A 26736-nucleotide genomic window follows, 5' to 3' on the forward strand; every position below is an offset into this window, starting at 1 on the left:
ACTTAACCACTATGCCACCAGGGTTTCCCTGTGTTGATTAGGTCATGTTATTTCTGTGCTCAAACCTTTTTCTGGCTCCCTGTTTTCCTCAGAGCTAAGCCAAAGTCTCTACAATGGCCTACAAGGTCTTAAACACAGCCTGGCCTCCCCTTACTTTGCTGACATCTAGTCTTTGCCTTATTCACTGTATTCCAGTCTCACTGACTTCTTTTCTTCCCCTCAAACATTCTAGACACACTTTTGATTTAGGGTTTTCGTGTTGGCTTTTCCTAGCGCCTGAAATACTCCTTGGTAACGCCTTCATCGAGATCCTGCTCAGATCTTGTTTTCTCAATAAGGCCTACCCTAACGATGAACTCTGTTGTGTTGGTTGATCTATTTCTGCTCCGATATTGACTGTTTTAATTATTGTAATTTTATAAGAAGTTTGACATCCAAGGCGAGCATCCTCATTATTCTTATTCAGAAATTTTTGATCATTCTTCTTATTATTCTTAAATAAGCATGTATGTTGACATTAGGTATAATGATAAAAAAAATCCTTTGGAATTCTGATAGGAATTGCATTAAATTTATGTCAAGATTTAGAGAGGATCAATGCTTTTATAATTTCTAATCCCGTTCAGGAAAATAATACATCTCTCCATTTATTTAAAATTTTGTCTTTCAGTAAAACTTTACACTTGTCTTTGTACATGTTTTGTATATTCTTTTTTTTTTTTCTTTAAAGCTTATTTGTATTTATTTTTTTTAGAAAAAAGTTTAGTTTCTTAGGAATTCTTCAAGGGGGCTTAAAGTAACCGGTCTGGGCTGAAGGAATTTTATCTTTAACTCCCTTGCTTGGGACAGGGACAGGACCTGTTGGTGTGCTACAAACGTTGTTGGTTGTGTTCTCTTTGTTTGGAGGGAGGCTGGGCTGTCATCCTGCTGGGTCCATGGTTTTCTGTTTGTTCTCTGTTTAATCTGTGGCCCCTTGTGGTTCTTTTTTTTTTTGTATTTTAGATGAAGATTTACAGAGCAAGTTAGTTTCTCATTAAACAACTAATAACACATATTGTTTTGTGACACTGGTTGCCAACTCCATGACATGTAACACTCATTCCCCTCTTGAACTTAGGTTCACTGTTAGCAGTTTTCCTGTCCCCTCATGCCTTCCCATCCCTGCCTCTGAGCTGGTGTGCCCACTTAGTCTCGTTTTGCTTTATGGGCTTGTCTAATCTTTGACTGAAGGGTGAACCTTAGGAATAACTTCAGTACTGAGTAAAAGGGTGTCCAGGGGCCATATTCTCTGGGTTTCTACAGTCTGTGTCAGACCAGTAAGTCTGGTCTTTTATTGTGAGTTAGACTTTTGTTTTACATTTTCCTCCAGCTCTGCCTTAGGACCCTCTATTGTGATCCCCGTCAGAGCAGTTGGTGGTGGTGGCCAGGTACCATCTTTTTGTGCTGGACTAAGTCTGGTGAAGGCTGTGGTAGTTGTGTTCCAGTAGTCCCTTGAACTAATCTTTCTCTTATGTATTTGGCTTTCTTCGTTCTCTCTTGCTCCAGATGGGGTGGGACTGGTAGACATATCTTATATGGCCACTCACAAACTTTTAAGACCCCAGTCACTACTCACCAAAGTAGGATGTACAACATTTTCTTTATACACTGTGTTATGCCAGTTGAGCTAGATGTCCCCCAAGACCAAGGTCCCCAGCCCTCAGCCCAGTAATTTGGTCCCCCATGGAGTTTGAATGTGTCTATAAAGCTTCCAGGACCTTGCCTTGTCAAGTTGTGCTGACTTCCCCAGAATTGTGTACTGTCTTACCCTTCACCTAAGTTACTACTTATCTATTGCCTAGTTAGTGTTTTTCCCTCCCCGTTCCTCTCCTCCCTAGTAACCAACAAAAATTTCTTTCTGTATGTAAACCTTCTCATGAGTTTTTATAGTAGTGGTCTCATACAGTGTTCATCCTTTTTTCACTGACTTATTGCACTCAGCATACTACCTGTCTTAGTTACCTCATGCTGCTATAACAGAAATACCACAAGTGAATGGCTTTAACAAAGAGAAGTTTATTTCCTCACAGTGAAGGAAGCTAAAAGTTCAAATTCAGGGTATCGGCTCCAGGGGAAGGCTTTCTCTCTCCGTAGGCTCTGGAGGAAAGTCCTTGTCCTCAATCTTCCCCTGGTTGAGGAGCTTCTCAGGCACAGGGACCCAGGCCCAAATGATGTGCTGTGCCCCTGGTACTGCTTTCTTGGTGGTATGAGGTCCCCCACTCTCTGCTTGCTTCCCTTTTATCTCTTGAAAGATAAAAGGTGGTGCAGGCCAAACCCCAGGGAAACTCCCTCCACATTGGATCAGGGAGGTGACCTGAGTAAGGATGGTGTTGCAATCCCGCCTTAATTCTCTTAACATAAAACCGTAATCACAGAATAGAGGACAACTACACAGTACTGGGAATCATGGCCTAACCAACTTGATACACACATTTTGGGGGGGACATAATTCAATCCATGACACTACCCTCCAGATTCATCCATGTTGTGAGATGTTTTGCAGTTTAATCATTGTTCTTTATTGTTGGGTAGTATTCCAGTGTGTGTATGTACCATAGTTTGTTTATCCATTCATCTGTTGATGGGCATTAAAGTTGTTTCCATCTTTTTGCTATTGTGAATAATGCTGCAGTAACATGGGTATGCGTATATATATATATATTCAAGTGATGGCTCTTATTTCTCTCGTATAGGAATGGGATTGCTGAATTGTATGGTATTTCTGTTTCTAGCTTTTTGAGGAAGTGCCGTATCGTTTTTCAAAATAGTTTCACCATTTTATGTTCCCACCAGCAGTGAATAAGTGTTCCAGCCTCTCCATAGCCCCTCCAATATTTGTTATTTTGGTTTTTTTATTTATGTCAGTAATGTCAGGGTTAGGTGGTATCTCATTGTAGTTTTGACTTGCATTTCTCTAATGGTTGGTGATCTCGAGCCTTTCATCATATGTCTTTTAGCTGCCTGAATGTCTTCTTTGGTGAACTGTCCGTTCATATCCTTTGCCCATTTTTAAATTCTGTTGTCTTTTTGTTGTAGAGGTGTTGGATTTTTCTATAGATTTTAGAGGTCAGACCATTGTTGGATTTGTCATAGCCAAAAAAATTTTTTTATCTGTAGGTTCTCTTTTTACTCTTTTGGTGAAGTCTTTTGATGAGCATTTAATTTTTAGAAGATCCCAGTTATCTGACTTATCTTCTGATGTTTGTGTATTGTTATAGTTTATATGCTATTTATGCTGTGTATTAGGGCCTCTAGTGTCGACCCTGTTTTTTCTTCTATGATCTTTATAATTTTTGGTTTAATATTTAGGCCTTTGATCCATTTTGAATTAGTTTTTATGTATGGTGTGAGGTATGGACCCTGTTTCATTTTTTTGCAAATGGACATTCAGTTTTGCCAGCACCGTTTGTGAAAAAGACTGTCTTTTCACCATTCGATGGACTTCGGGCCCTCATCGAAGACCACGTGACTGTAGGTAGATGAAGGTTCTCGATTCTGTTCCATTGGTCAATGTGTCATTGTACCAGTACCAGGCGATTTGACTACTGTAGCTGTGTTGTAGTTTCTGAGGTCAGGTAGTGTGAGTCCTCCTAGTTAGTTCTTTTTCTTCAGTAGTGCTTTACTTATTTGGGGCCTCTTTACCTTCCATATAAAGTTAATAATTAGTTTTTCCATCTCTTTAAAGAACACTGCTGGTATTTGGATTGGGATTGTATTGTATTTGTAGATTGCTTTGGGTAGAATTGATATTTTCACAATATTGAGTCTCCCTCTCTATGAGCATGGTATGCTTTTCCGTTTATGTAATCCGTTTGGTTTCTTGCAGTAGTGTCTTGTAATTTTTTTTGTATACATTTTTTACATCCCTGGTTAGATTTATTCCTTCAGTGTTTTATTTTTTTAGAGACTATTATGTATTGCTTTCCTGATTTCCGTTTTGTAGTTCTCCTTATTGGTGTATAGGAATCCAACTGGTTTTTGTGTGTTTATCTTATATCCTGCCACTCTGCTGAATCATCGGAGTGGTGATAAAGGGCATCACTGTCTTGTTCCTTTTCTCAGGGAAAATGTTTTCACCCTCTCTCTGTTAAGAATGATGCTGGCTATTGGTTTTGGATAGATACTCTTTATTACGTTGAGTAATTTCCCTTCTATACCTACTTTATTGAGAGTTTTTATCAGGAGTGAGTGTTGGACTTTATCTAATGCATTTTCTGTGTCAGTTGAGATGATCGTGTGATTCTTTGGTTTTATCTACATGGTGGATTACATTGATTGATTTTTCTAACATTGAACCATACTTGTTGTATACCGGGAATGAATCCCACTTGGTCATGGTGTATTTTTTTTTTTTTTAATATGATGCTGAATTCTGTTCATTAAAATTCTGTTGAGAATTTTGCATCTGTATTCATGAGATATATTGGTCTGTAATTTTCTTTTTTTTTTTTTTTTTTTTTGGTGGTGTCTTTGCCTGATTTTGGTATCAGGGTTATGCTGGCATCATAGAATGAGTTCGAAAGTATCTGTTCCTTTTCTGTGTTCTGAAATAGTTTGAGGAGTACTAGTACAAGCTCTTCTCTGAATGTTTGGTAGAATTTTCCAGTGAAGCCTTCTGGGCCAGGGATTTTTTTTGTTGGAAGTTGTTTTATTACCTTTTTCAGTCTCTTGTTATGGGTCTGTTCAGATTTTTATCTCAGTTTGTGTTAGTTAAGTAGGTAGTGTGTTTCTAAAAATTTGACCATTTCCTCTAGGTTTTCAAATTTGTGAGAGTATAGTTTTTCATAATATTCTGTTATGATCTTTTTTATTTCAGTTGAATCTATTGTAATTAATATTCCCGATATAGTCTCTTATTTGGCTTATTTGTGTCCTCTCCAGTTTTTCTTTTGTCAGTTTGGCTGGTGGTTTGTCGATTTTGTTGATCCTTTCAAAGAACCAACTTTTGGTTTTGTTGATTCTATTTTTCTATTCTCTATTTCATTTATTTCTGCTCTGATAGTTATAATTTCCTTTTGTCTGGTGGCTGTGGGCTGCTTCTGCTGTTCTCTATTTGTTAGAGTTGTATAACTAATTCTGATTTTGTCCCTTCTTTTTTGATGTGTGCATCTATTGCTATTAATTGACTTCTGAGCACTGCCTTTGTTGTGTCTCAGAGGTTTTGGTATGATGTGTTTTCATTCTTGTTTGAGTCTAGGAAGTTTTTTGATTCCATCTTTGATTTCTTCTATCACTCAGTGGTTTTTAAGCAAAGTGTTATTCAGTTTCCATGTATTTGATTTTTTTTCCTTGCTTTTCCTGTTATTAATTTCTACTTTGATAGTGTTGTGATCAGAGAAGATACTTTGTATTATCTCAGTGTTTTGGATTTTGTTGAGGGTTGTTTTGTGGTCTAAGATGTGATCTATTCTGGAGAACGCTCCACGTGCTTTGGAGAAGAATGTGTACTTTGCTGCTGTTGGATGAAGTGTTCTGTATTTGAGGTCAAGTTGGTCGATTGTGGCCTTTAGATCTCCTGTATCTTTTTTGCATGTTTTCCTAGATGTTCTGTCCTTTACCAAGAGTGGTGTGTTGAAGCGCCCTGGTATTATTGTGGAACTGTCTGTTTCTCCTTTCCGTGCTGTTAGAGTTTGTTTTATGTTTTTTAGAGCACTGTCATTGGGTGTGTAAATAGTTATCATGGTTGTGTCCTCATGATAGATTGTCCCTTTAATCATTATATAATGTCCTTTCTTGTCTTTTACGGTGGATTTTGTTTTTAACTGTATTTTATCTGAGATTAGTATTGCCACTTCTGCTCTTTTTTGGCTGCTGTTTGCTTGATATATTTTTTTCATCCTTTGATTTTTAATATACTTATGTCTTTGTTTCTAAGATGTGTCTCTTGTAGACAGCATATTGATGGATCCTGTTTTTTAATCCATTCTTTCACTCTGTTTCTTTATGGGTACATTTAAGCCATTTATATTCAGTGTGATTATTGATAGGTGTGAGTTTATTGCTGTCATTTGTAGTGCTTTTTTTGTGGTGTTGACATTTTCTTTGTACCCCTTACTCTTCTGTGCTGGATTCCTTTTGTTTGTGGATTTTTTGGTAGATTTTATGTTTATTGAGACTATATTTTTCTTTATTTTGATGAGGTTTGTTAACTTTCTTTGTGATTACCTTGAAATTTACCCCTATCTTACTAAGTTTAAACTAGTCTTTTATTACTTGATAATGCCTTGACTTTCTCTCCATTTGAAAGTTCCATACGTACACCGTTTATTTCTTCTTTTATTGTTCTGACTTTGTTGTCATTTACAGATTGACCTCTCTGGTTCCCTGTTGTGAATGTTTTAGTTTTGTTTTATCCTTGAGAGTTTCTTATCTAGGTTGGTATCTGGCCGATGCTGTCTTATATGCTAGATTCAGATTGGTGATGTTGGTTCTCTTACCGAAGGACTCCCTTTCATAATTCCTGTAAGTTTGGTTTGGTTTGTACATATTTCCTTAATTTCTATTTATCTGGAAATGTCCTTATTTTGCCATCATGATTGAGTGAAAGTTTTGCAGGGTGTATTATTCTTTGTTGGCAATTTTTTTCTTTCAAGATTTTATATATGCCATTCCATTGCCTTGTTGCCTGCATGGTTTCTATGGAGTAACCAGAGCTCAGTCTTACTGTTTCCCCTTTGTATGCGATTTTTTGTTTTTCTTGCACCGCTCTCAGGATTCTTCCTTTGTCTTGGTTTTAACCAGTGTGATTATGATATGTCTTGGTGTTTTTCTTTTGGGTTCTATCTTATATGCGGTTCATTGAGCTTCTTGGATGGTCAACTTTTCATCTTTCATATTAGGGAAGTTTTCTGTCACCAAATCTTCAGTGATCCTCTCTGAGTTTTCATTTTTTCCCCCATTTTTGGAACTCCGGTTGCACACAAATTTTTGCTTTTGACTGTATTCCACATCCTTTTCAGGGTTTCTTTATTTTTTTCATTCTTTTCTCTGACTTTTCTCCAAACAAGGTGGTATCCAAGGATTTGTCTGTTATTTCACTGATCCTGTGTTCCATTGTTTCAGATTTGCTCCTAAAACCTTCTATTGCACTGTCCATTTCTGAGCTCTTGTTGTTTATCTTTTGGATTTCTATTTGCTGTTTTTGTGTGATTTCTAGTTTATTTTGACATTTTTGGCCCTATATTATTTTCCTGAATTCTTCTGTTGTTTTGTCTGTCTTTTCCATGGTTTTGTCTATTTTTCCCTTATTTTTTTCTGCGTTTTCCTTCATCTCTTGGAGAAACAGTGCAGGGCTGGGCTTAGAGGACTGCGTCGGGACTGCTCAGGTGTGTGGCACTTAGCGCATGGTGCAGAGAGGCAGCAGGGAAGGGAGAGAATGTGATGTGCATGCTAAGTGGGTGAGTGAAAGAAGAAAGAGAAACAAATGCAAAAAAAATGAAAAATAAAGTATAAAAAAATAAAAAGAAAAAACTAAATAAAATGGTGGTGTGGTAGAATTCAGCAGGTGGGGGTAAGGCAGACTGGTGAGACCATATGCTGGTGGCTCTCTAGCTGAGTGGTGTGGCCTCGCCTATCAAAATGGGCATGGGTGGCTCAAAGGGCTAGGTGGGCAAGAGAAAGCAAAGGAGGCAGGAGTGAGAGAGAAGAAACCAACAATCAAACAAACTAAAAAATAATAATAAATGAAAACAACAACAGCAACAAAAATATGATGGTGGGGTGAGCCAGCCCGTGGGGGTGGGTCAGAATTGGGTTCATGGCAAGTTTTTGTCTCTCTCGCCACGTGGCACAGCACGGCCCATCAGGAAGGGGCCAAGGCAGCACAGGGCCTAGGTGGGAGGGAAAGGGAGAAGGGGAAAGATAAAGGAAGATAAAAAATACAGTGCCAAGGGAACTGACCTGTAGGGGCATCACAGACCTGGATAGACCATGTTCCAGAGGCTCACCAGCCAAGCAGTGCAGAACAGCCTGCCAGGAAGTCCAGGGTGGCACATGGGGCTAGGTGGATGGAATAAAGTAAAGGAAGGAAAGGAGAGAGAACAAACAATAAGTAAATAGACGGCGCTGAGGGAGCCAGTCGGTGCCAGCAGCACAGACCTGGGGAGGGGAGGCTATGCTCAGTGACTCTCCAACTGAGCTGTGCGGTCAGCCCCTCCAGAAAGGGTGGGATGGTGCACAGGGCTAGGTGGATGGGAGAAAGGAAAGGAAAGAAAGGAGAGAGAGAAGAAACAGGAAAAGCAAAACAAAAATCACAGCTTGTCAAGAAGGGGAGGGGATGGCACTCGGGACTAGCTGGCGGGAGGAGAGAAAGGAGAGAGAGAAGCAACAAGAAAAGCTGAAGAAACAATATCAAAAAACAGCAAAGCAAACAAACCAAAAATCATAGCTTGTCAAAAAGGGGAGTGGATGGCACACGGGGCTAGCTGGGCAAGAGAAAGGAAAGGATGAGAGATTGAATCAACAAAAAACAAAAACAAAACCAATACCAAAAAGCAAATAAATGTATAAACCAAAACAAACAAACAAAAAAATGATGCTGAAGGGGCTGGCTGGTGGGGGTGGGGTGGACCCTGGCAGCAATGGGCTGATGTCTCCCTGGCTGAGCCACCATGGCCTGTTGGAAAGCAACAGAGACCACATAGCGGGAAGAAGGGTGGAGGGTGGGAAAGCGTGTATCCCTGGTTTCTGGGTGCTCTGTCTCCCGTTGGAACCTATGTGAAGTTACCTTCCTGTACACCTTGTCTGCGTTCCTTGGTAGCTGTCATCCAAGATGACGAATCTGGCCATGTTAGCTCTTAGGGGTGACCTCCACTCCATAGCTCCCCTTGTTTTCTGTTCTCTGTCAGTTTCTTATTCCATTCAGTGTTTGATCGAGCTCTTTATTCCTTCATTTGGTGCTTAGGGTTGCAGGATTGACATTTGTATCTGTTTTACTTAGTTTTTCGGGTCTTTGCTATGGAGGGACAGCGTGATGCTTCTGTCTATAGTGCCATGTTGGCTCCACCTCTGTTTTATATATTCTTGTTAACTTCCTGCTTCTTGCCTGCTATATTCAGTTAACAAATGCCAGTACTAAATATTTAGGTGCTAGGATTATCTTTAGTCTTCTTAATAGTGTCAAATAATTAACCACAGTATAAAAGTACACCTTTAGCAGAATAACAAAATCATAGTGCATCCACAGAATAAAATACTCTCGTTATTAAAAGTTACATAAGACCCGTTGCGGTCAAGTCGATTTCTGCTCAGAGCAACCCTATAGGACAGAGTAGAACTGTCCCATATGGTTTTCAAGGAGCACCTGGTTGATTCGAACTGCCAACCTTTTGGTTAGTAGCCATAGCTCTTAACCACTATGCTACCAGGCTTTCCAAAACTACATAGAAGACTTATAAAGACCTGAAGAATTCTTGCAATGCTTTGTTAACAGAAAAAATTTACTCGCACTCATTTTCAGTTACAGTTAGAAAATGACATGGATGGTTACATCTTGAAATGTTAATAGCAGTCATCCTTGTGTTTGAGGTAGTGGGTCATTTAAAATTTTTTTTTTTTCTGTGAATTCTGAAATGAAAGTATGTTTTTAGTAAAAAGTTTAAAAGAGTTCTTTACAAAATGTGTTTGGAAGTGTAATAAACATACAGGAAAGAGCTCATATCATACGTGTACAGCTTGATGAATTTTCAAAAAATGAACATACCCATGTAAACACCACCCACATCAAGAAAACATGTTTATACCCCAGAGACACTCCCCTTATACTCCCGTGTACTCCCTAACACCCTCTCTACCAGTAGTAACCACAACCTTGATTAAGGAAGTAATTTGTAAAAAGCGGGGTTTTGTTACTCATATTTAGGGCACAGTGAGATTTGTTCTCTCATGTTCTGGTTTCATGTCTTTATTTTTTTTCTTAACCCATTTTTTTCTTAATTGTTAAAATTTTTTCCCCCATGGAAATGCAACTGTATAAGATGGAATTGTTTTACTCTTTTTCCCCAGAATAAAGAACTAGTGCCAAATATCAGAAATGTTTCAAACCAAGAAGGATCAATGGTAAGTCATTTTGTCTTTAGATCAAAAGCACAAATTGCAGTAGGATTGAAAAAATCTGCTGATGCACAAATGTTTGTAGAGCGACATAACATAGACTTAATAGGATTGCAAAAGAAAAAAGAATAAGATTTAAGACAATATGTGCCGTATTGCTCCCGTCTCTTCATTCGGATGCTGCTGTTTCTGTGCTGCGGCTTCTCATCATCTGCACCGTCTCCAGTGTTACAGCCATTTTCACTTCCTTCTGAGTCCTTGCAGAATTGTCTCTGATGTTCATAATTCCACCAACAGTCTCTCCAAGACAATCTAGGCTTTTACTGTTAAGGCACTTGAAAACTCTTCCAGCCTCTACCCATTACTCCATCCCAAAACCACTTCCGCATTGTAGGTGTCTGTTAGAGCACCACCCCACTCCTGGTACCAAATTCTGCTCTTAGCTATCTAGTGCTGCTATAACAGAAATACCACAAGTGGATGGCATAACAAACAAATTTATTCTCTTACAGTCTAGAAGGCTAGAAGCCTGAATTCAGGGTGCCAGCTCGAGGGGAAGGGTTTCTCTCTCTGTCAGTTTTCAGGGAAGGTCCTTGTCATCAGTCTACCGCTGGTCCAGGACCTTCTCAGTGCAGGGGCCCTGGATTCAGAGAATATCCTCTTCTCCTGGTGCTTCTTTCTTGGTGGCATGAGGTCCCTCTCCTCTCTGCTGGATTCTCTCTTTTGTACCTCACAAGAGATTGACTCAAGATACAGCCTAATCCTATAGATTGAATCTTGTCTCATTAACATAGTTGCTTTTTATTCTACCTCATTAACATCATACCCTTTGCGGTCTAGTCAATTCTGACTCATAGCTACCCTGTAGGACAGAGTAGAACTGCCCCATAGTATTCCCAAGGAGTGGCTGGTGGATTCAAACTGCTGACTTTTTTTGAGCTGGCGAGTTCTTAGCCACTGTGCCACATTAATATCTAGACATTAGGATTTACAACATGTAGGATAATCACATCAGATCACAAAATGGTGGACAACCAAATGATACTGGGAATTGTGGCCTAGCCAAGTTGACACACGTTTTGGGGGGATACAATTCAACCCATAACAGGTAGTATTAGAAAAAATATTTGAATGGTATTACTAGTTAAAAAATAGACTGGTAACATTGGGTGAAGCGGGGAACCTATGGAAATATAAAAGAAAAATCTCGAAATGTGGAAAAAGCTTTTTCCTCCTTTGCTGTCCTCTGGGAGGATGGTGGTGAAAATGGGTGAATTATCCATCCTTCCAATACCTGCTGCTCCTTTTCTCTGTTCTTTTGTTTTTTAAAAGTAACCCAAATTGAGTCATGAAAACTTGTTTTAAAATATGACATACATTTATTGTATCTTATATGGCAATTAAAATTTTTTTTTATTTTATATGGCAATTAAAAAAATAACATTCAGAATATTTATTTTCCTGTTTCAGGATGTTGTTGCCAGAACACAGAGAGATGGGTTTCATATCTTTATTGTTTCTATTAAAACGGAAAAAACAGATTCAAGCTGGAATTTGAATGGTATAGTTAAACTGTATACATGGCTGTTGTCTCCGTTTACTGTGGTCTGTGTTTTGTTGTTGGCCTGAGTCTGCATACTGTGTTAAAAAAACATCATGCAAAAATGAATTTCAGTTAATTGAACTTTTATTTAGAGAACTTAAAACTTTATGCTTGTCTTAACTTCAATATTTTTTTTTTAATATTTTCAAAATTTTATTCTGTTAATATGAGATAAATTTTCAAAACCCCATACTTCATAAAACAAACCAAATCATACCTGTTGCCATCGAGTTGATTCCGACTCATAGCGACCCTATAGGACAGAGTAAAACTGCCCCATAGGGTTTCCAAGGAGTGCCTGGTGGATTCAAACTGCTGGCCTTTTGGTTAGCAGCTGTAGCTCTAAACCATTATGCCACCGGGGTTTCCAGGTGGGATATAAAATTCTCTATTCTTTCATATTTTAAATACTTTTTAACATGTAGAAATGGGTAGGCATCATCTTAATTATATTTAAAGTAGATTATATTTTTTATTTCCTGAGAATGGCCGTCATCAGGTGTTTAAAATATTTACTTGAAAAGTATGATTTCAAAGGATCTGTCTGTAGCTGAGAAGTAGAAGTAGGGTGTCCACTCACTGTGGTGCCCGTGGTCTGTCCCCCTCCCACCCTGGCCTCATAAGGCTGGACCCTCTCTGTCACAATAAAGAAGTTCCATAGTGCCTAATGCAAGGGCGAACGCTCAGTAAGTAGTTGTCAAGGGAATGAACACCTTCACGTATCCTGCAATTGCTTTGGCTGATGCTTTACAGAGTGGTTGTCTGCTGGGCAAACAGTACCAAACAGCATGTGACAGTCCTGGGGATTTGCAAATTGCTTTGGTTCATCACTGGGGACAGAGGTGAAGCCAGGCTTTGTCTCTGAGAAGTTTCTAGTCTGTGGAGAGGCTAAAAGCAATGAGATTAGATAGGCCTTGCTGCAGAGGCAGCACGGAGCTGGTGCACAATGGGCCTGGGCAGGGGAGCTGGTGACATACCTGCTCTGGAAGATCGTGTGAAGTAGGGCTTCCTTCTACCCGAGACTGGGAGGGGCTGACACAAGTCAGACTATGCCAGATGGAGCGGTATAGTGACCTTGGGACCATTCCCTTACCTGCACCTCCTTCCCAGGCATGCTGTCCCATGACCACCGCGCCCCCCCCCCCCCCCCCCACCGACACCAGCAGGCAGTTTTAAGCCCCCACTGGTTAGTAACTGGAGCAATTGGTGAACTCTGCACGTCTTGCACTGTACCCGGTACTCAGTGTTCATTATTGCTGTCTTGTACGACAACCCTACCTATATGCTTAAGCTCAGTAATTTATCCCAAGTTACGTTAAGGAAGATGAAATCCTCAGTGAGGTCTATGACTCAGTCAGGGGGCTGGTTTGAGGACTGGTTTGGTGGCCAGTACTGCTTTGCTTATTGTATGAGGTCAGATTTGGCACAGGTTTTTATAGTAGCACGTACACGAGGGAAGGTATCTTGATGAGATTATATAATCAAACAATGAAGTAATTATTCAGTATCTTCTGTGTGCTAGGGAACCCTGGTGGCGTAGTGGTTAAGTGCTATGGCTGCTAACCAAAAGGTTGGCAGTTCAAATCCACCAGGTGCTCCTTGGAAGCTCGATGGGGCAATTCTGCTCTGTCCTATAGGGCCACTGAGTCAGAATCGACTCGATAGCTGTGAGTTTGGTTTTGGTGTGTGTGCTAGGCAAAAATTCTGCATTTGTTAGCTTGGCTTATGTTTGTAGAGTCTTAAATGAGCTGACATAGTTTACATTTAAAAACTTTAAGACTGGTTGTTAATTAACCCTTTCATTTCTTCTTCCTGTCTCTGCCTTACCTTCCCTAGTTTCTCTTTCTATGATGGGGCCTCATGGATATATCTCTGCATCAGATTGGCCTCTAATGATTGTGAGTATTTTTCATTGTTTTTTCCTTTTTTAAAATGAAATTTGTATTCTAATTGGAAAATTCTTAAATTTCAAGGTCTTGGTGGTGGTAATGCCTTAGTACTAATGCTTTGACATACCCTCTATTTCTGGTTCTAGAGTAGAAAATGAAAGCTAAGATATTTGAATGTAGAAATGCCAACTTTTAAATGACCAAGAACATTAACTGACTAAAATTGCTTCTCTTCATACAGTTTTACATGGTGATGTGTATTATTTATATTTTATATGGTGTACTCTGGCTGATGTGGTCTGCCTGTTATTGGAAAGATATATTAAGAATCCAGTTCTGGATTGCAGCTGTTATTTTCCTGGGAATGCTTGAAAAAGCAGTTTTTTATTCTGAATACCAAAACATCAACAGCACTGGACTGTCAAGTAAGTTGTAACTCTCTTTCTAAACACAGAATGATCCGCAAAGCTCCAAGAGCATTTGTGAGCAGAGGTATGGGAGTAGTGGTTTGGAAATAGCCATATTATAGATGAAGAAGAGGGAAACCAAGAACAGAGTGTCAGAGTAGGACTCTGATCTGGGCAAACATGAAGATATGTCCTCATTTTCTGCTCTCCTTCTTACTGACTTTGCCTCACTGTCCTCTTGGGGAAAGGAAATTCCCATTCCCAAGGTTCAGCTATCTAGTGGTTGGATTAAAACAATACAGAGTTCTGGACAGAAGAACTTCAGGTGCTGCCATCCCTTTTATCATATTCCTTGGTTTTTTACCCCCCGCATCCTCTTTCTTCTCCCTTGCGTTCAAATAAGAAGAAAAAGGTAATTTAGCACCAAGGAGTAAACTCACTGGCACCAGGATGGATGGTGCACGCAGCCTTCTTGCATCTTCCTAGCCTTTTACTCTTGAAAGAGCTGCTTATGACCAGTGGAGACACCATCCCAGTTTACACAACAGAGTGTTTAAAGGGGGGAAGGGATATAGTTGAGTGTCCTCAGATGTATGTGCAGAATTCTAGAAACTAGATTTCAGAAGTTCAGAGAAGGTGCAGTTCTGTTGCTGAACCTTTGGAAGGTGAGATAGCCCAAAGTGTTGAATGATCTCAAGAATGTGCTCCTGAGTGCTCAGTTACAAATGATCTTGGTATAGATTTCCAAAGGGCAGGTCATGTCATGGCCGCTATTTGCTTTCATGCATAAGAAGAAAAAAAAGTGGGTTGGAATATACATGAAACAGGATTGACAGAATATTGGTAATTACTGAAGCTGGGCGATAGGTACATGGGAGCTCATTACATGCTTTCTGTATGTAGAGAATGTTCGAAATTTTCCAGAATAAAAAGTTTAAAAGGACACACACAAAATAAAGGGCAAACAGCCAAGGATGCACGTGAGAGGTATTGTTAACTGTATAAGTTTTTGTGGTATTTTTCATACTGTAAACCAGTTAATGAAGGAGGGTAGGCCTACTGCTTATGGCTGAGGATTATAGCAGTGGTGTGAACTTTGGTGAGGAAGAACAAAAGCCTGAGATTGATGAAGAAATGAGAGTCCATTAGCCATCCTCAGGAAATTCAGGTCCTCTGAGATGGCACCAAAAGGGCCTGGAAGAGAAACCCTGGACACTGTCACTGCCTTTGAGGAGTCCTGTTGAATGGGAGAGGTGTCAGAAGACTGCACATAGGCTAATGTCATTTCTTATTTTCCCAAGTGGGAATTCCATAACATAGGCTCTCGTGCTTAGCATTGGTCTTCATAGGATAGAATTTAGAAAAATCATTAAAAAGATGGGAATTAGTGATTGTACCAATATGTGTACATTAAGAATAGGTCATGTAAACTACTTTTTTTGTGTGTGTGCTGCTAGATTGGCAGTTAGGAAAATATAGTAAACTTAGTGTATCTGGACTTCTTTAAGGCATTTGACAAGATTTATTGTGGACAGGTGGGGAAATGTGAGCTGAAAACTGGTTGTACAGTTATATCTAAGGGGTACGTGTAGATAATCCCTTGTTAGTCTGGTCAATGAAGTCCCTAGGTGGCGCAAATAGTTTGCACTCAACTGTTAACCTAAAGGTTGGTGATTGAACCCACTCAGTGTCATCGTGGAAGAAAGGCCTAGTGGTCAGCTATGGTAAAGATTACAGCCAAGTAAACCCTGTGGAGCAGTTCTGCTCTGTGACTTGGGATGGTGGGTTTGACTCTGGGTTAGGCTTGTCAGTCTAGAGCTGTGATGTCCAGTATGATACCCACAGACCATGGCTGGCTGTTTTAATTTAAATTATGCAAAATTAAATAAAAGTAAAAATGTAATCACACTGGCCATATTTCAAGTGCTCAGTAGCCTCATGTGGCTAGTGGTTACAGTGTTTATGGGATATTTTACCATCACAGAAAGTTCTACTGGGCAGCATTGGTCTAGAGCATGGATCTCATCCTTGACTGCACATTAGCATCGCCTGAAGAGATTTTAAGACTATACCATTGCCAGAGATTCTGGTTGGAATAGGCCCAGTGCTTGTAAAAACTTCCCAGGTGATTCTAATTTGTATCTAGGGTTGAGAAACATTGAACAAGAAGGATGTTTTAAATGGTGTCTCTCTCATAAGTTTTAGACTTTATTGATTTTTTTATTTTTGGTTGTCCAGCTAACATTTATTGTTTACCTATGTATGTTTAGAGAGCATTCTGTTCAATTTTGTGGATGATATGAGACTGGCAGGAGTTATAAATACTTGGGGGCATACAGAATCATTTTAGGTAGACTCTTCTCACCTAAAGAGGTATGATGGGCTGCAAAGAGATTTGACACAAAAGGTGAAATTTAATAGGTAAGATTTCAAACTTAGGTTGAAGTATAAATTGCAAAAATACAGATGGCGAAGTTTTTAAAAGAATTTAAAAATTAAACCCAAAACCAAACCCGTTGCCGTCATGTTGATTCCAATTCATAGCAGCCCTATAAGACAGAGTAGAACTGCCCCATAGGGTTTCCAGGGACCGGCTGGTGGGTTCGAACTGCCGACCTTTGGGTTAGTAGCTGAGCTCTTAACCACTGTGCCACCCACCCCAGCTACCCAGTGCCTTCGAGTCGATCAGGGCTCCTAAAAATTGAAACTGATGAAGAATAAGCTCAGTGTAGGCAGTAATAGGGCGACTGCTTCCTACCAGCTCACACAGCCTTAGGTTGCAGAAGGAGCAGGAGCAGGGAGGGGTTGAGAGTTATGCTCAGTAAGTCAGGCTGTCCATGGAAGGCTGTATTTGTATCACTTCGGGTGAGATATGGTGAGTCCAGACTGAACAGCTCACAGAAGGGTTTGAAAACATGCCCGTCCTTCATCCTTAAACATTCGCAGTCCTAAGCCCCTTCTTCTCATGCTGCACCCTCTCTTGGAGAGCTCATCCATGCTTTTCTTCTTAAAACTTGATCTCCTGTCCAGATCTGTGTTCTGAGCTATAGACCTCCATGTCCAGTCACCTGCTAAACATCTGCTGAATGCCTTGCACATTTCTCAGTCTCCATATGGCAGAAATGGAACTCATCTTTTCCACCTTCGTACTTGACTCACCTACCCCAAACCTGCTGTTCCTCCAGGGTTTCCTCTCAGGAAAGGGTACTGCTGGTAGCCCTTGGACTAGTCTTCATTCCTCTTCTTCTCATTTTGGCTCCAGATCAGTCTTCAAGGCATTTAACAGGTCTCTTGTGATTTCTTGTGGACAAGATAGAGAAATGTGAGCTAAAAACAAGGATAATTCAGTATATTCACAACTGGTTGTGTAACCATGTCTGCTTTCTGAGTTATCTTTCTGCTTCCTCTCATCTTCATTGCCAGCACTCTCATTAATTCTTTCCTGGATTTTTGGAATAGCCTCTCGAGCATTTTCCTTGCCTGCGGTCTTGTCCCTCACCAAGCCATTCTAGGTAGAACAGTCTTGCTAAAATAATGCTGTGTATGTCCCTTCAGGGTTCAGCAGACTTTTTCTGCAAAGGGCAGGTAGTAAATACTTTCAGCTGTGTGTACCATTGGTTCACTGTTGCAGCTACTCAGTCATTGTAGCAGGAAAGCCACAGACAATGTGTAACTTTGTTTAAGTAAACCATATTTACACAACAGATGGAGGGCCAGATTTGAATCATGGGCTATGATTTGCCAATCCCTCTTTTACTCCTTGTCAACCATTAGTGACTTCCCATTGCCCTTGGCGTGAAATCCAAACTCCATAACATGGCCTCAAAACCCTGCTTCTATCACTGACCTCTTTTTGACACCCCCGCCCCCCTCCCCGCTCCCTTTGCACTCTCTGCTGCAGACGTAGTGAAATTCCACTCCTTGCAACATATTTTGCTTTTCCTCTTTTCTCTTCCATGCCTTTGTGTATGCAATTTGCTTTGCTTTTCCCTTCCCCTTCTCCAACTGGTTAACACCTACTTAGCCTTGAGGCCCTAATTTAGATATCATTTCCTCTGAGAAGCTTTTCTGAATCCACCCCATACTTCCCCCTAAAAAAAAAAAAACCTAGTGTGGATTAAATTGGCCTGCTTCGTAGGCCCAAGGGACACTGTGTTACCTCTAGCACTTTCCACTCTGAATTCTGTCCAGAGTACAAGCTCCACAAAGGTGGGGGTCAGGGCGTCTTTTTCACTATTAGAGCCATGCTTCTTACTACACAGTAGGAGTACAATGAATTCGTTTTAAATGAGTGAATAATGTAGGCATCCTGGACGAAGAGGACGTTGGAGGACATTCTGCTTTTCAAATAGTTAACAGGACAACAAGAGGGACAGTTCTGTGTGGCATCAAGGGGAAGAACTGAAGGAAGCTCAGGGAGACAGATTTCAGGTTGATACTAGAAAGCTGTGTCCAGTAGAGCTGCTGATAATGTGGAGTGAACTCTTCAGGAAATAGTGAATTCCCCCTTCACTGAGGTTTTCAGACATTGGTTGGAGCAGATGACTTACAAATCAAATATGGCTAATTAGTCTGCGGTCCAAACATAGTTGTAAACAATACATGTCAGAACCAAGGTGGCAGGCCTCCAGATGTGCACAAAGTGTGTTATTTTCTTTTTTTCCCCTCAGCCCAAGGCTTATTAATATTTGCGGAGTTGATATCTGCGGTTAAGAGGACGTTGGCTCGTCTCCTTGTCATCATTGTGAGCTTGGGTTATGGCATTGTGAAGTAAGTATCAGTGCATTGAAAGGGCACCGAATCTCCAGTCTTGTGGTTCAACCCAACTACATTATGACCTCTGTTGAATCAGAAACTTCTCAGTATCATAATACACATCGCATAGATAATACAAATCTACAAGAACATGTCTTTAAAAGATTTCCATGTACTGGCTATTTTATGATATCCTGAAATAAAGATCCTGAGTTTTAATTACATTAACTTTTTATAGTTAGATGGATGAATATTCAACAGTAAGGTTACTAGAAAATCCAAAATGATCCCTGAAATTCAAATGACTTTCTGTTTCCTAGACAGCACAATTATGCGTTTGGCCTGTATTTGAGTGTTGTAAGAGATAGTGGGGTTAAGCAGAGTGAAAAAAAATCTCTGACTCATGCTGTCCCCTAAGGACCCTGTTTCTGTTAACCTCAGACAAGCCTTGTCTCTCACACCTGTGAACCACTGGGCTTGAATGTGGGGGGACTTGTCCTCTTTATTCTCATTGCTTTTTGCAGACCATTGTTCTTCCTTCTTCCCTAAAACTTTCTGATTCCCAGAAGGTCAAGCTGTCAGACAGGATCACCTGCTACATCTTAGTGTAAGGACAGCTTCCAGATTTCTTCCCTCATCCCTCAACTCTCTCAGTACTTGCTTTGCTGTCTTTTTCCTCAACACTTCATCTGTCAGAATTCCTGGAGATTGCAGTGTCCATGTGCGTGATCCTTTAAGTAACCTGATCTCACTTCCTCATGTCTCCTGATCATGCCCTTCACCTGATCGCAGCTACAGATTTCCACGGTCATTTTCTATACCTTATTATTATGTGTAACTGCACCCTCTCCATAATCCCAATTTTAAGCATCCATTTTTCAACTATCACCTCCTATCTTTCCCATTTACTTTCTCTAATATTTCAGCTCCAGTCATCCTTTGACTTCCTGTCTTTGATCCTAACTCCATTCACTGTCCCTCCCCCTCATGTCCTCAGTTTCTTCCTTTGGCTGATATCCCATGGCCCAGCAGGATACTAACATCCTTGCATGTACTGTTAGCCCCCTGCCCTTCTGTTTGTCATCCTCCCTTGACAAAGCCCCAGCCCCAATAAATCCAGCTTTTCATCTGCTTCAGGCCCAAGAAGGACATCCGACCACACTGCCTGGGTTCATTTTACATTCATGATCACAGGTTTTAAGTGCACCGTTTTAGAGCTGCTGGAAGCTCTCAGTTTATTTTATCACCTTCCCACTATGCAGAAGACCATTTTTTTTTTCCTCTCTCTCCTCAGACATCCACTACCCTTCCCCCATCCCTCTCAGCTGACCTTCGTTTTTCACTGTGAAAATACAAGCCATCAGAAGAGAATTTCAGTGCATTTTTGCTGTTAAGTCTATGTCAGTCTCGCCATGCCTGGACCATAAGTAGTGCCTCCCTCCTCTTTGAAGGCATGGACCATCTCTGCTTTTGGCCAAGTCCTGCCCTTTCCTTGTGCTCTTGGTCCTGTTACCTCTCATCTGTCAAAGAAACAGCTCTGGTGGTCGGTTCCGTTTTCTCCTGTCATGAGTTTTCCTCTCTGATGGGTCATTCCCATTAGCATGCTGTTATTTCTACCATCTTCAAAAGAAAAACCCTCCCTTAACCCCACACAGCTTCTGTCTCATTTCTCGTCACCCTTGGCAGCATAACTTTTCAAATAAGTTGTCTGTACTCAACTTCTCCCATTCTGAGATTTTGCCCCATTACTCCATTGAGACTGTTCTTGTCAGGGTCTCCATGACCACTCCTTGCTACATCAGATGGTCCCTCCCAGCCCTCATCCAGGTGCCCTGTCAGCTGCTTTGCTCATGGAGCCCTGGGTTGGATTGGTTTCCACGTGTTCCCTTTCTTTTTCCCCCTCACCTCATTGGCTGCTGCCTCTTTCCAGTGTCCTCTGCTGATTGTCTTCATCTTCCTGGCCTCCAGCATTGGAGTGCCCCAGGCTCAGGCTTCAGACCTCTGCTCTAGGGACTTGTACTCCCTGGGTACTCTGATCCAGTTCTGTGGCTCTAACTTCAAAATATATCCAGAATGAACAGTTCCTGTTCCTTTCACAGCTACTGCCCTGGTCCAAGCCACTGTCTTCTACCTGGACTACTTCAGTAGCCTCCTAACTGGTTTCCCTGCTTCTGCCCCTGTCTCCTGACAGTGATGGATAAGACGATCCTTAAATTGTAACTTAGATCTTATTACTTTGCAGCTCATTTCCCTCAGTAAAATCCAGATCCCCTTCTGTGGCTTTTAGGGTGTGGTTCAATTTTTCCCAATAGTCTCTGACCTCGTCTCCTGCTGCTCTCCTCTGTGAACAGTGCTCTGCCTGCTAGCTTTCCTGCGGTTGTTCCTTAAACGCAGCTAGTACCCACTACAGTGCCATACAGGCCTCTGCTTGTACCCTTATCGCAGAACCCAGAGCATGGTTTGCTCCCTCACTTCTCTCAGGTCTCTGCCTCATCAGCACCTCCCAGGGGACACCCCCGGTCATGCTCGCTAACATAGTACACACCCACCTTCACTCTGCCCTTCATCGTTACTGTAACACCACTGGATGTACATGTTGGTGTTTGTGGTCTGTTCCTTCCCCACACTGCAATTGAGTTCCATGGAGTCAGCTTTGCCTATATTGTGCCCTGAGGCCCCAGAGCAGTACCTGACACATCGTAGGCACTCAATAAATATGCACTGAATGTATACATGTATGCTGTTGTGCTCAGGATTGGTGTAGTTAAGGAGATTTTAGCCAGGAACTCTTTCTACCTGCTATTAGATTCTTGTTGTGATTCTTTCTCAAATGCCTTTTTGGTCTTAAAACAGTGTGCAGAACACCAAGACTTCTTGTTGTGAAATCTTACGATTCTGGTTGTGCACACCCGTTGTGGAGTGTAGTTGCTGTAAAAGGAATAGGGAATAGGGGACTGAGCTGGATGTGTAAGGGCACAGCCTCTTTCTGAATGAATTTCTTCACTGTCAGCTTTTTGTATTCAACTCCTAGAAAGTGAGAGCAGTGAAACGTTGGCTATTTGGGAGTTCTAGTTCACTGGTTATAATGAGTCATAATTTGAATTAACCAAATTAGATAGTCTTAAACATGAGCTGTATACATTAGTTTTCTAATTTTATTTTTAATTGCTTAAATATGTTTGGAAACCAGTTTTTCTTCTAATTACTCTGGAAAGAGAGTTTTTTTGTATCCTAGTATATGTGTGCAATAAATTATGATTTATAAATGTCATGAAATTTCAGTTCTGTTTTCAGATTTTTAATTGCAAAAGTCACCATCTTTGTATTTTCCCAATTCATTCATATTTTAAAAGAAAAAAACATGTTTTCAGTTCTTTTCAGTTTGAAGAATGAGAACTTAAGCCTGTTAATGCTCCTGTTTTGGTTTTTGAGAGACAGTAACCAGAAGAGAGGTAATAGAATTAGCTCTCCTAACATTCTGCCCTTTCTCTGCCCAGTTATAAGCTGAATGGCTTGTCTCTTATCAGAACTGATCTCAGACTACTTTTAATTAATGTCAGTGAAAGAATTGAAGTATAATCTCTGCCATCGGCTATTAAAAACCCATTGCTGTCGACTCACAGTGACCCTGTAGGACAAAGTAGAACTGCCCCATAGGGTTTCCAAGGCTGTACATTTTTACGGGAGCAGATTGCCACATCTTTCTTCCTCAGAGTACCTGGTGGGTTCAAACTGCCAACCTTTAAGTTAGCATCTGAGTGCTTAACCACTGTACCACCAGGGCTCCATCCAATGACTGTTAGAAGGTGGCACTTACCTTCCTGGGTTTCATCAATCCACTCTTCCAATCCACAGAAATAGTCTCTGGTGTATGTTAATTAGAGCCCCTGGGTGGTACAAACCGATAATCGCTCAGCTGCTAACAGAAAGGTTGGAGGGAAGAGTCCACCCAGAGGCTCCTCGAAAGAAAGACCTGGCAGTCTACTTCTGAAAAATCAGTCATTGAAAAGCCTATGGAATACAGTTTTACTCTGATACACAGGGGGTTGCCATGAGTCAGAATGTTCTCAGCAGCAGCTGGTATGTTAATTACATTACATAAATTTCAACAACCAAATCCTCTGGCACTTGTGCAACCTCAGAATGTTGCTTCAGGGAATTCCCCACAGCTTCAAGTCCTAGAGAAGGAGACACAGGCCTGTCTTTCCTAAAGCATCTTAAGGGCAGGAGCAGGCTGATTTGATTAGATAGGGACTTCTCTGGTATTGGAAATGGGTGCCGGCTATTATATTCAGATACATTCTACTTATGTTTTTTTTTTTTTTCCCCTGTCTTTGTTTCCTCTTCCTCAATCCAGGCCTCGTTTAGGAACGGTCATGCACCGGGTGATTGGACTGGGGGCCCTTTACTTTATCTTTGCAACTATCGAAGGCGCCATGAGAGTCATTGGGGTAAAAACGACATAATTCCTCTTTCACCCTCTTTTGTTGTTGCTATGTAGTGTGATTTTACTTTATATATCCTGAGATGAAGTTTTAAAGATAGGAAATTTATGGAAAAAGCCCAATTTGAACTTATTCCTCTGGAATATTTCCCTTTAAAAATACTTCCTTAAAAGGGTGGGTAGAGCATTTCTTAAAATTTTATCATTTATGAAGACACCACTGATGACATCCCAGGAATTAGTGCCATCCCAGAAATGCTCATGGTTATTCTTTATAAAGAATGTTTTGTCTGTTGTTTTACAGTCTGTACACAGTGTATCTTCCTTCACCCTTGACTTAGAAAGTACCAAGTGAACAGGAAGTTACTTACGCCCTTCAAGCATAGAGACATAACATTTCATCACTCTTTGAAGTCTCATTTGGTTATAAGTTTTGTCTGTCTCTTGTGGACTCATTAATTTGGGGACTTAGCATTTCCCACTTTGAGGAGAAGGAAGCTTTCAGGGAGAAAAATGAGTGGTGATGTAGGCAGCAATGTCTACCCTGTAGTGAAGTGTCAGAACATTTATGTCTGGGGACGATCCCTGGATTTCTTGCTCTCTGCTGTTCTTAGTAGATGGTTGAGTACTAAGTGATGAAGAAACTTACTGTATCTTACCTGATTCAAAGAACCTTATAATTTTTAACCAAAATGTCTTTTGGATTATATGTATAAATCAGGCTACTGTGCAGAGTATATTGTCACGTGAGTTTACATCACATATTTTCATCTGTCCCTTAAAGCAGGACATTTGTTCAATGATGTTAAAAAACCTCATTCTTCTTCCTGTTATCTTTGATTCATCTACCTTCTGTGCTAGATACACCTACTCTTTTAATCTTTAAGTATATTTATCTTCACCTTTACGTAATAATGAGGAACTCTGCATTTATATGTATAATTCACAGGAAATTAATCTTTGCTAGAAAGAAAACAGAAAAAATAAATATAATTCTCAGTCAACTGTTGATTAGTCACAGAGTAAGTATCTCATCTATAGTTTGTTTCCATGTGGTCCCCATATTTTTTTGTCTGTGTCTCTTCACATGCAGTAGGAAAGAGCAGGAGTCTGTGTGCTCACCTGTTAGAGTAGCCCTGGCTGTATGTTCCGTGTGGAGTGGAGAGAGATTGAAATGGTTGGCCCCAGTGAGGTTGGGAGCATGATGGTTTTTATTTGCCATTCCATAATATGGTTTTACTTTGCTAAGGTTTTTTTTTTTATCATCAATAAGTTGATGATAGATTATCACTTGTTGCTGCCAAAACAGTTAATTCTTAAGAAGTAGAAATCTTTTATGTAGCTTTTGTGAATCATGAGATAAGCTAAATTGTTTTTCGTTATCATTTGATAATTGTTGTAACACATTCAGTTTTTGTTTTGTTTTTGTTTTTCTGTTTCTTTCAGGGTTCTAACCATTTAGCTGTTGTTTTGGGTGACATTGTTTTAGCAGTTATTGACTCCATTTTTGTATGGTTCATATCCTTTACTATGTTCTTCTGAAAGGTTTCTTGTGTCATTAAAAACAGATTGTTTTTAATTTGTAATAATAGATAGTTATGTCGTTATTGTTACTTTAATATAGGAATTTAGTTGAAGGAGAAAAAGTAACAACTTTCCTAACCTCAAACAAGGAATATCTTTTTTTCTATTTAGTTCAGCACACATGTAAGTGTTCAGTGTGTTCTGTACTGAGGAGGCATGGATGAAAACGACATCATCCCTGCATTTAAGGAACTCACAATCTGACAGGGGAGACAAATGCATAACTAGGAGCAATATAGCAGTAGTCACTGTGGTCTTATAGGGATGCTACCGTAGTGGAGAGGGGAGAGAAATTAATTCTGACCTAAGAAATCAGGGAAGACTTCACAGAAATGGTGACATTTAGATTGAGACTGGGAGGATAAATAGGGGTTTACTAGGCAGAGAATTGGGGAACAGCCATTCTGGTAAGAAATGAGGGGAACAAACAGTTGAAAATATGAAAATACAGGGAGAGCTTTGGTGAGGAGGGATGGTCAGCAGTGGCCAGTGCTGCACCCCCAGCTGTGGTCATCCCAGGGTCAGAACGTGACAGCAGGAGAGTGGCGTCAGCGAAGGTGGTGGGGCTAAAGCCGCATTACAGTAGGGGAAACAGTAAGTGGGAGAAGTTCTAGAGGCAGTGTTAACTGGATCCTCACTGATTCATTGACTCAGCTTGAGTCTGGGGAATTCTCATTGTATTTTTCTCTGTCACTGGCCTTCTGATTCGTATTGGTGGAAATGGGAGGAAATCTGTAGAAACTGCTCAAGACCAGGTTAGAGCACAGTGTAGGGTTATGCAGACCCCAGAACAAATTACTTTTATCTGTTTCTTCTTTATTTATATATTATGAAAGCCTTTCCTATAGATTTCACCTAGTTTCTTCTGTTTTCATTATCTTTGATATTTGTCTTTTGACTTTAATTATTTTCCTTCTGTTTCTTTCTGTTTCCTCATCTGTGTATCTCCTAGGAGAAGCCAGAGGGCTTGAATGTACCTGTGTTCCTTATCTATAAAAAACCAAAACCTGTTGCCATTGATTCAATTTTGAGTCGTAGTGACCCTATAGGACAGAGCAGAACTGCCCCACGGGGTTTCCAAGGCTGTAATCTTTACAGTTGCAGATTGCCATGTCTTTTCTCCCTCGGAGCACCTAGTGGGTTCAAAGGACCAACCTTTTGGTTAGCAGCTGAGTGCTTAAGCATTGTGCGACCAGGGCTCCTTCCCTTACGTATAGGGAAGATCTTTCTCTCTGCAAGTATGTTAGCAAATGTAGCACTGTTTATAGGTGTCCTAGCAGAAGCACTGGACCAACACTCTTGATAGAAATTAAAACAAAAATTTTATTGAAAGAGTAATTTCATTCTGCGGGATGGAAGACACGTGGCATTCAGACAGGCTTGAGTGCGTGTTCTGCTTTGTAGGCAGAACAGAGGGGTATTTAGCAGGGAGATTAAACAACTGCAGACAGTTTCACATCAAAGCCAATGCAAGAGAAGGAAGGGACATTTACAAAGCAGTGGTTAGACTACAAACTTTACATCAGTTTCTAACCTAGCTAACACAAATCTCTTACTCCTGATAAAATTTGACTAAGCCAATATTTCTAAACATTCTTGGTGTGGGAGTTTAGCGATGGATTGCAAGCTGTGTCAACTTAATTGGAGCTCTTAAAATGTAAAGAGTGAAGATTAAATCAGCTCTAAATGTAGTCTTTTGAAATGTAAACATTGCCCATCCAACTAAGGGGGAGGGAGATAGGGCCCTGGAATTCACTGCATGAATTCCCTGAAAGCGGTTAAATGGTACTTTTATTTACATAAGTGAAAGCCTGAATCTGCATTCTGTGTTATAGATGGTCAAGACTTTACAGCAATGATCTGTCTCCTTACTTTAACAGACTTAGTTTCTACCTAGTTACTAACTTACAGAGAACTAGCAGATTAAAAAAAACAACAAAAAACTAATAGGAGTGGAAAAATCCC

The 26736-nt window shown here is 40.4% G+C and overlaps 1 protein-coding gene across 5 annotated transcripts in view; it reads left to right on the forward strand.

The window, feature by feature from the left end:
- The window catches only part of TMEM87B (transmembrane protein 87B), an 87608-nt gene that overhangs the window by 36928 nt on the left and 23944 nt on the right, over positions 1-26736 (forward strand). For 3 of the 5 annotated variants that reach the window (XR_007513579.1, XM_049856453.1, XM_049856456.1), the window contains exons 5-11: positions 10042-10095; positions 11560-11650; positions 13529-13590; positions 13823-14006; positions 18659-18758; positions 23101-23194; positions 24634-24704. Coding sequence is in view for 4 of the 5 variants with exons in the window: in XM_049856453.1 (XP_049712410.1) it covers positions 10042-10095; positions 11560-11650; positions 13529-13590; positions 13823-14006; positions 18659-18758; positions 23101-23194; positions 24634-24704 (656 nt within the window). In the remaining variant the exon portion in view is untranslated. The remainder of the gene's footprint in view (positions 1-10041; positions 10096-11559; positions 11651-13528; positions 13591-13822; positions 14007-18658; positions 18759-23100; positions 23195-24633; positions 24705-26736) is intronic. The other 2 variants (XM_049856454.1, XM_049856455.1) reach the window with 1 other exon arrangement.

The sequence above is a fragment of the Elephas maximus genome, chromosome 17 (genome assembly GCF_024166365.1).
Source record: "Elephas maximus indicus isolate mEleMax1 chromosome 17, mEleMax1 primary haplotype, whole genome shotgun sequence".
Classification (NCBI taxonomy): Eukaryota; Metazoa; Chordata; class Mammalia; order Proboscidea; family Elephantidae; genus Elephas; species Elephas maximus.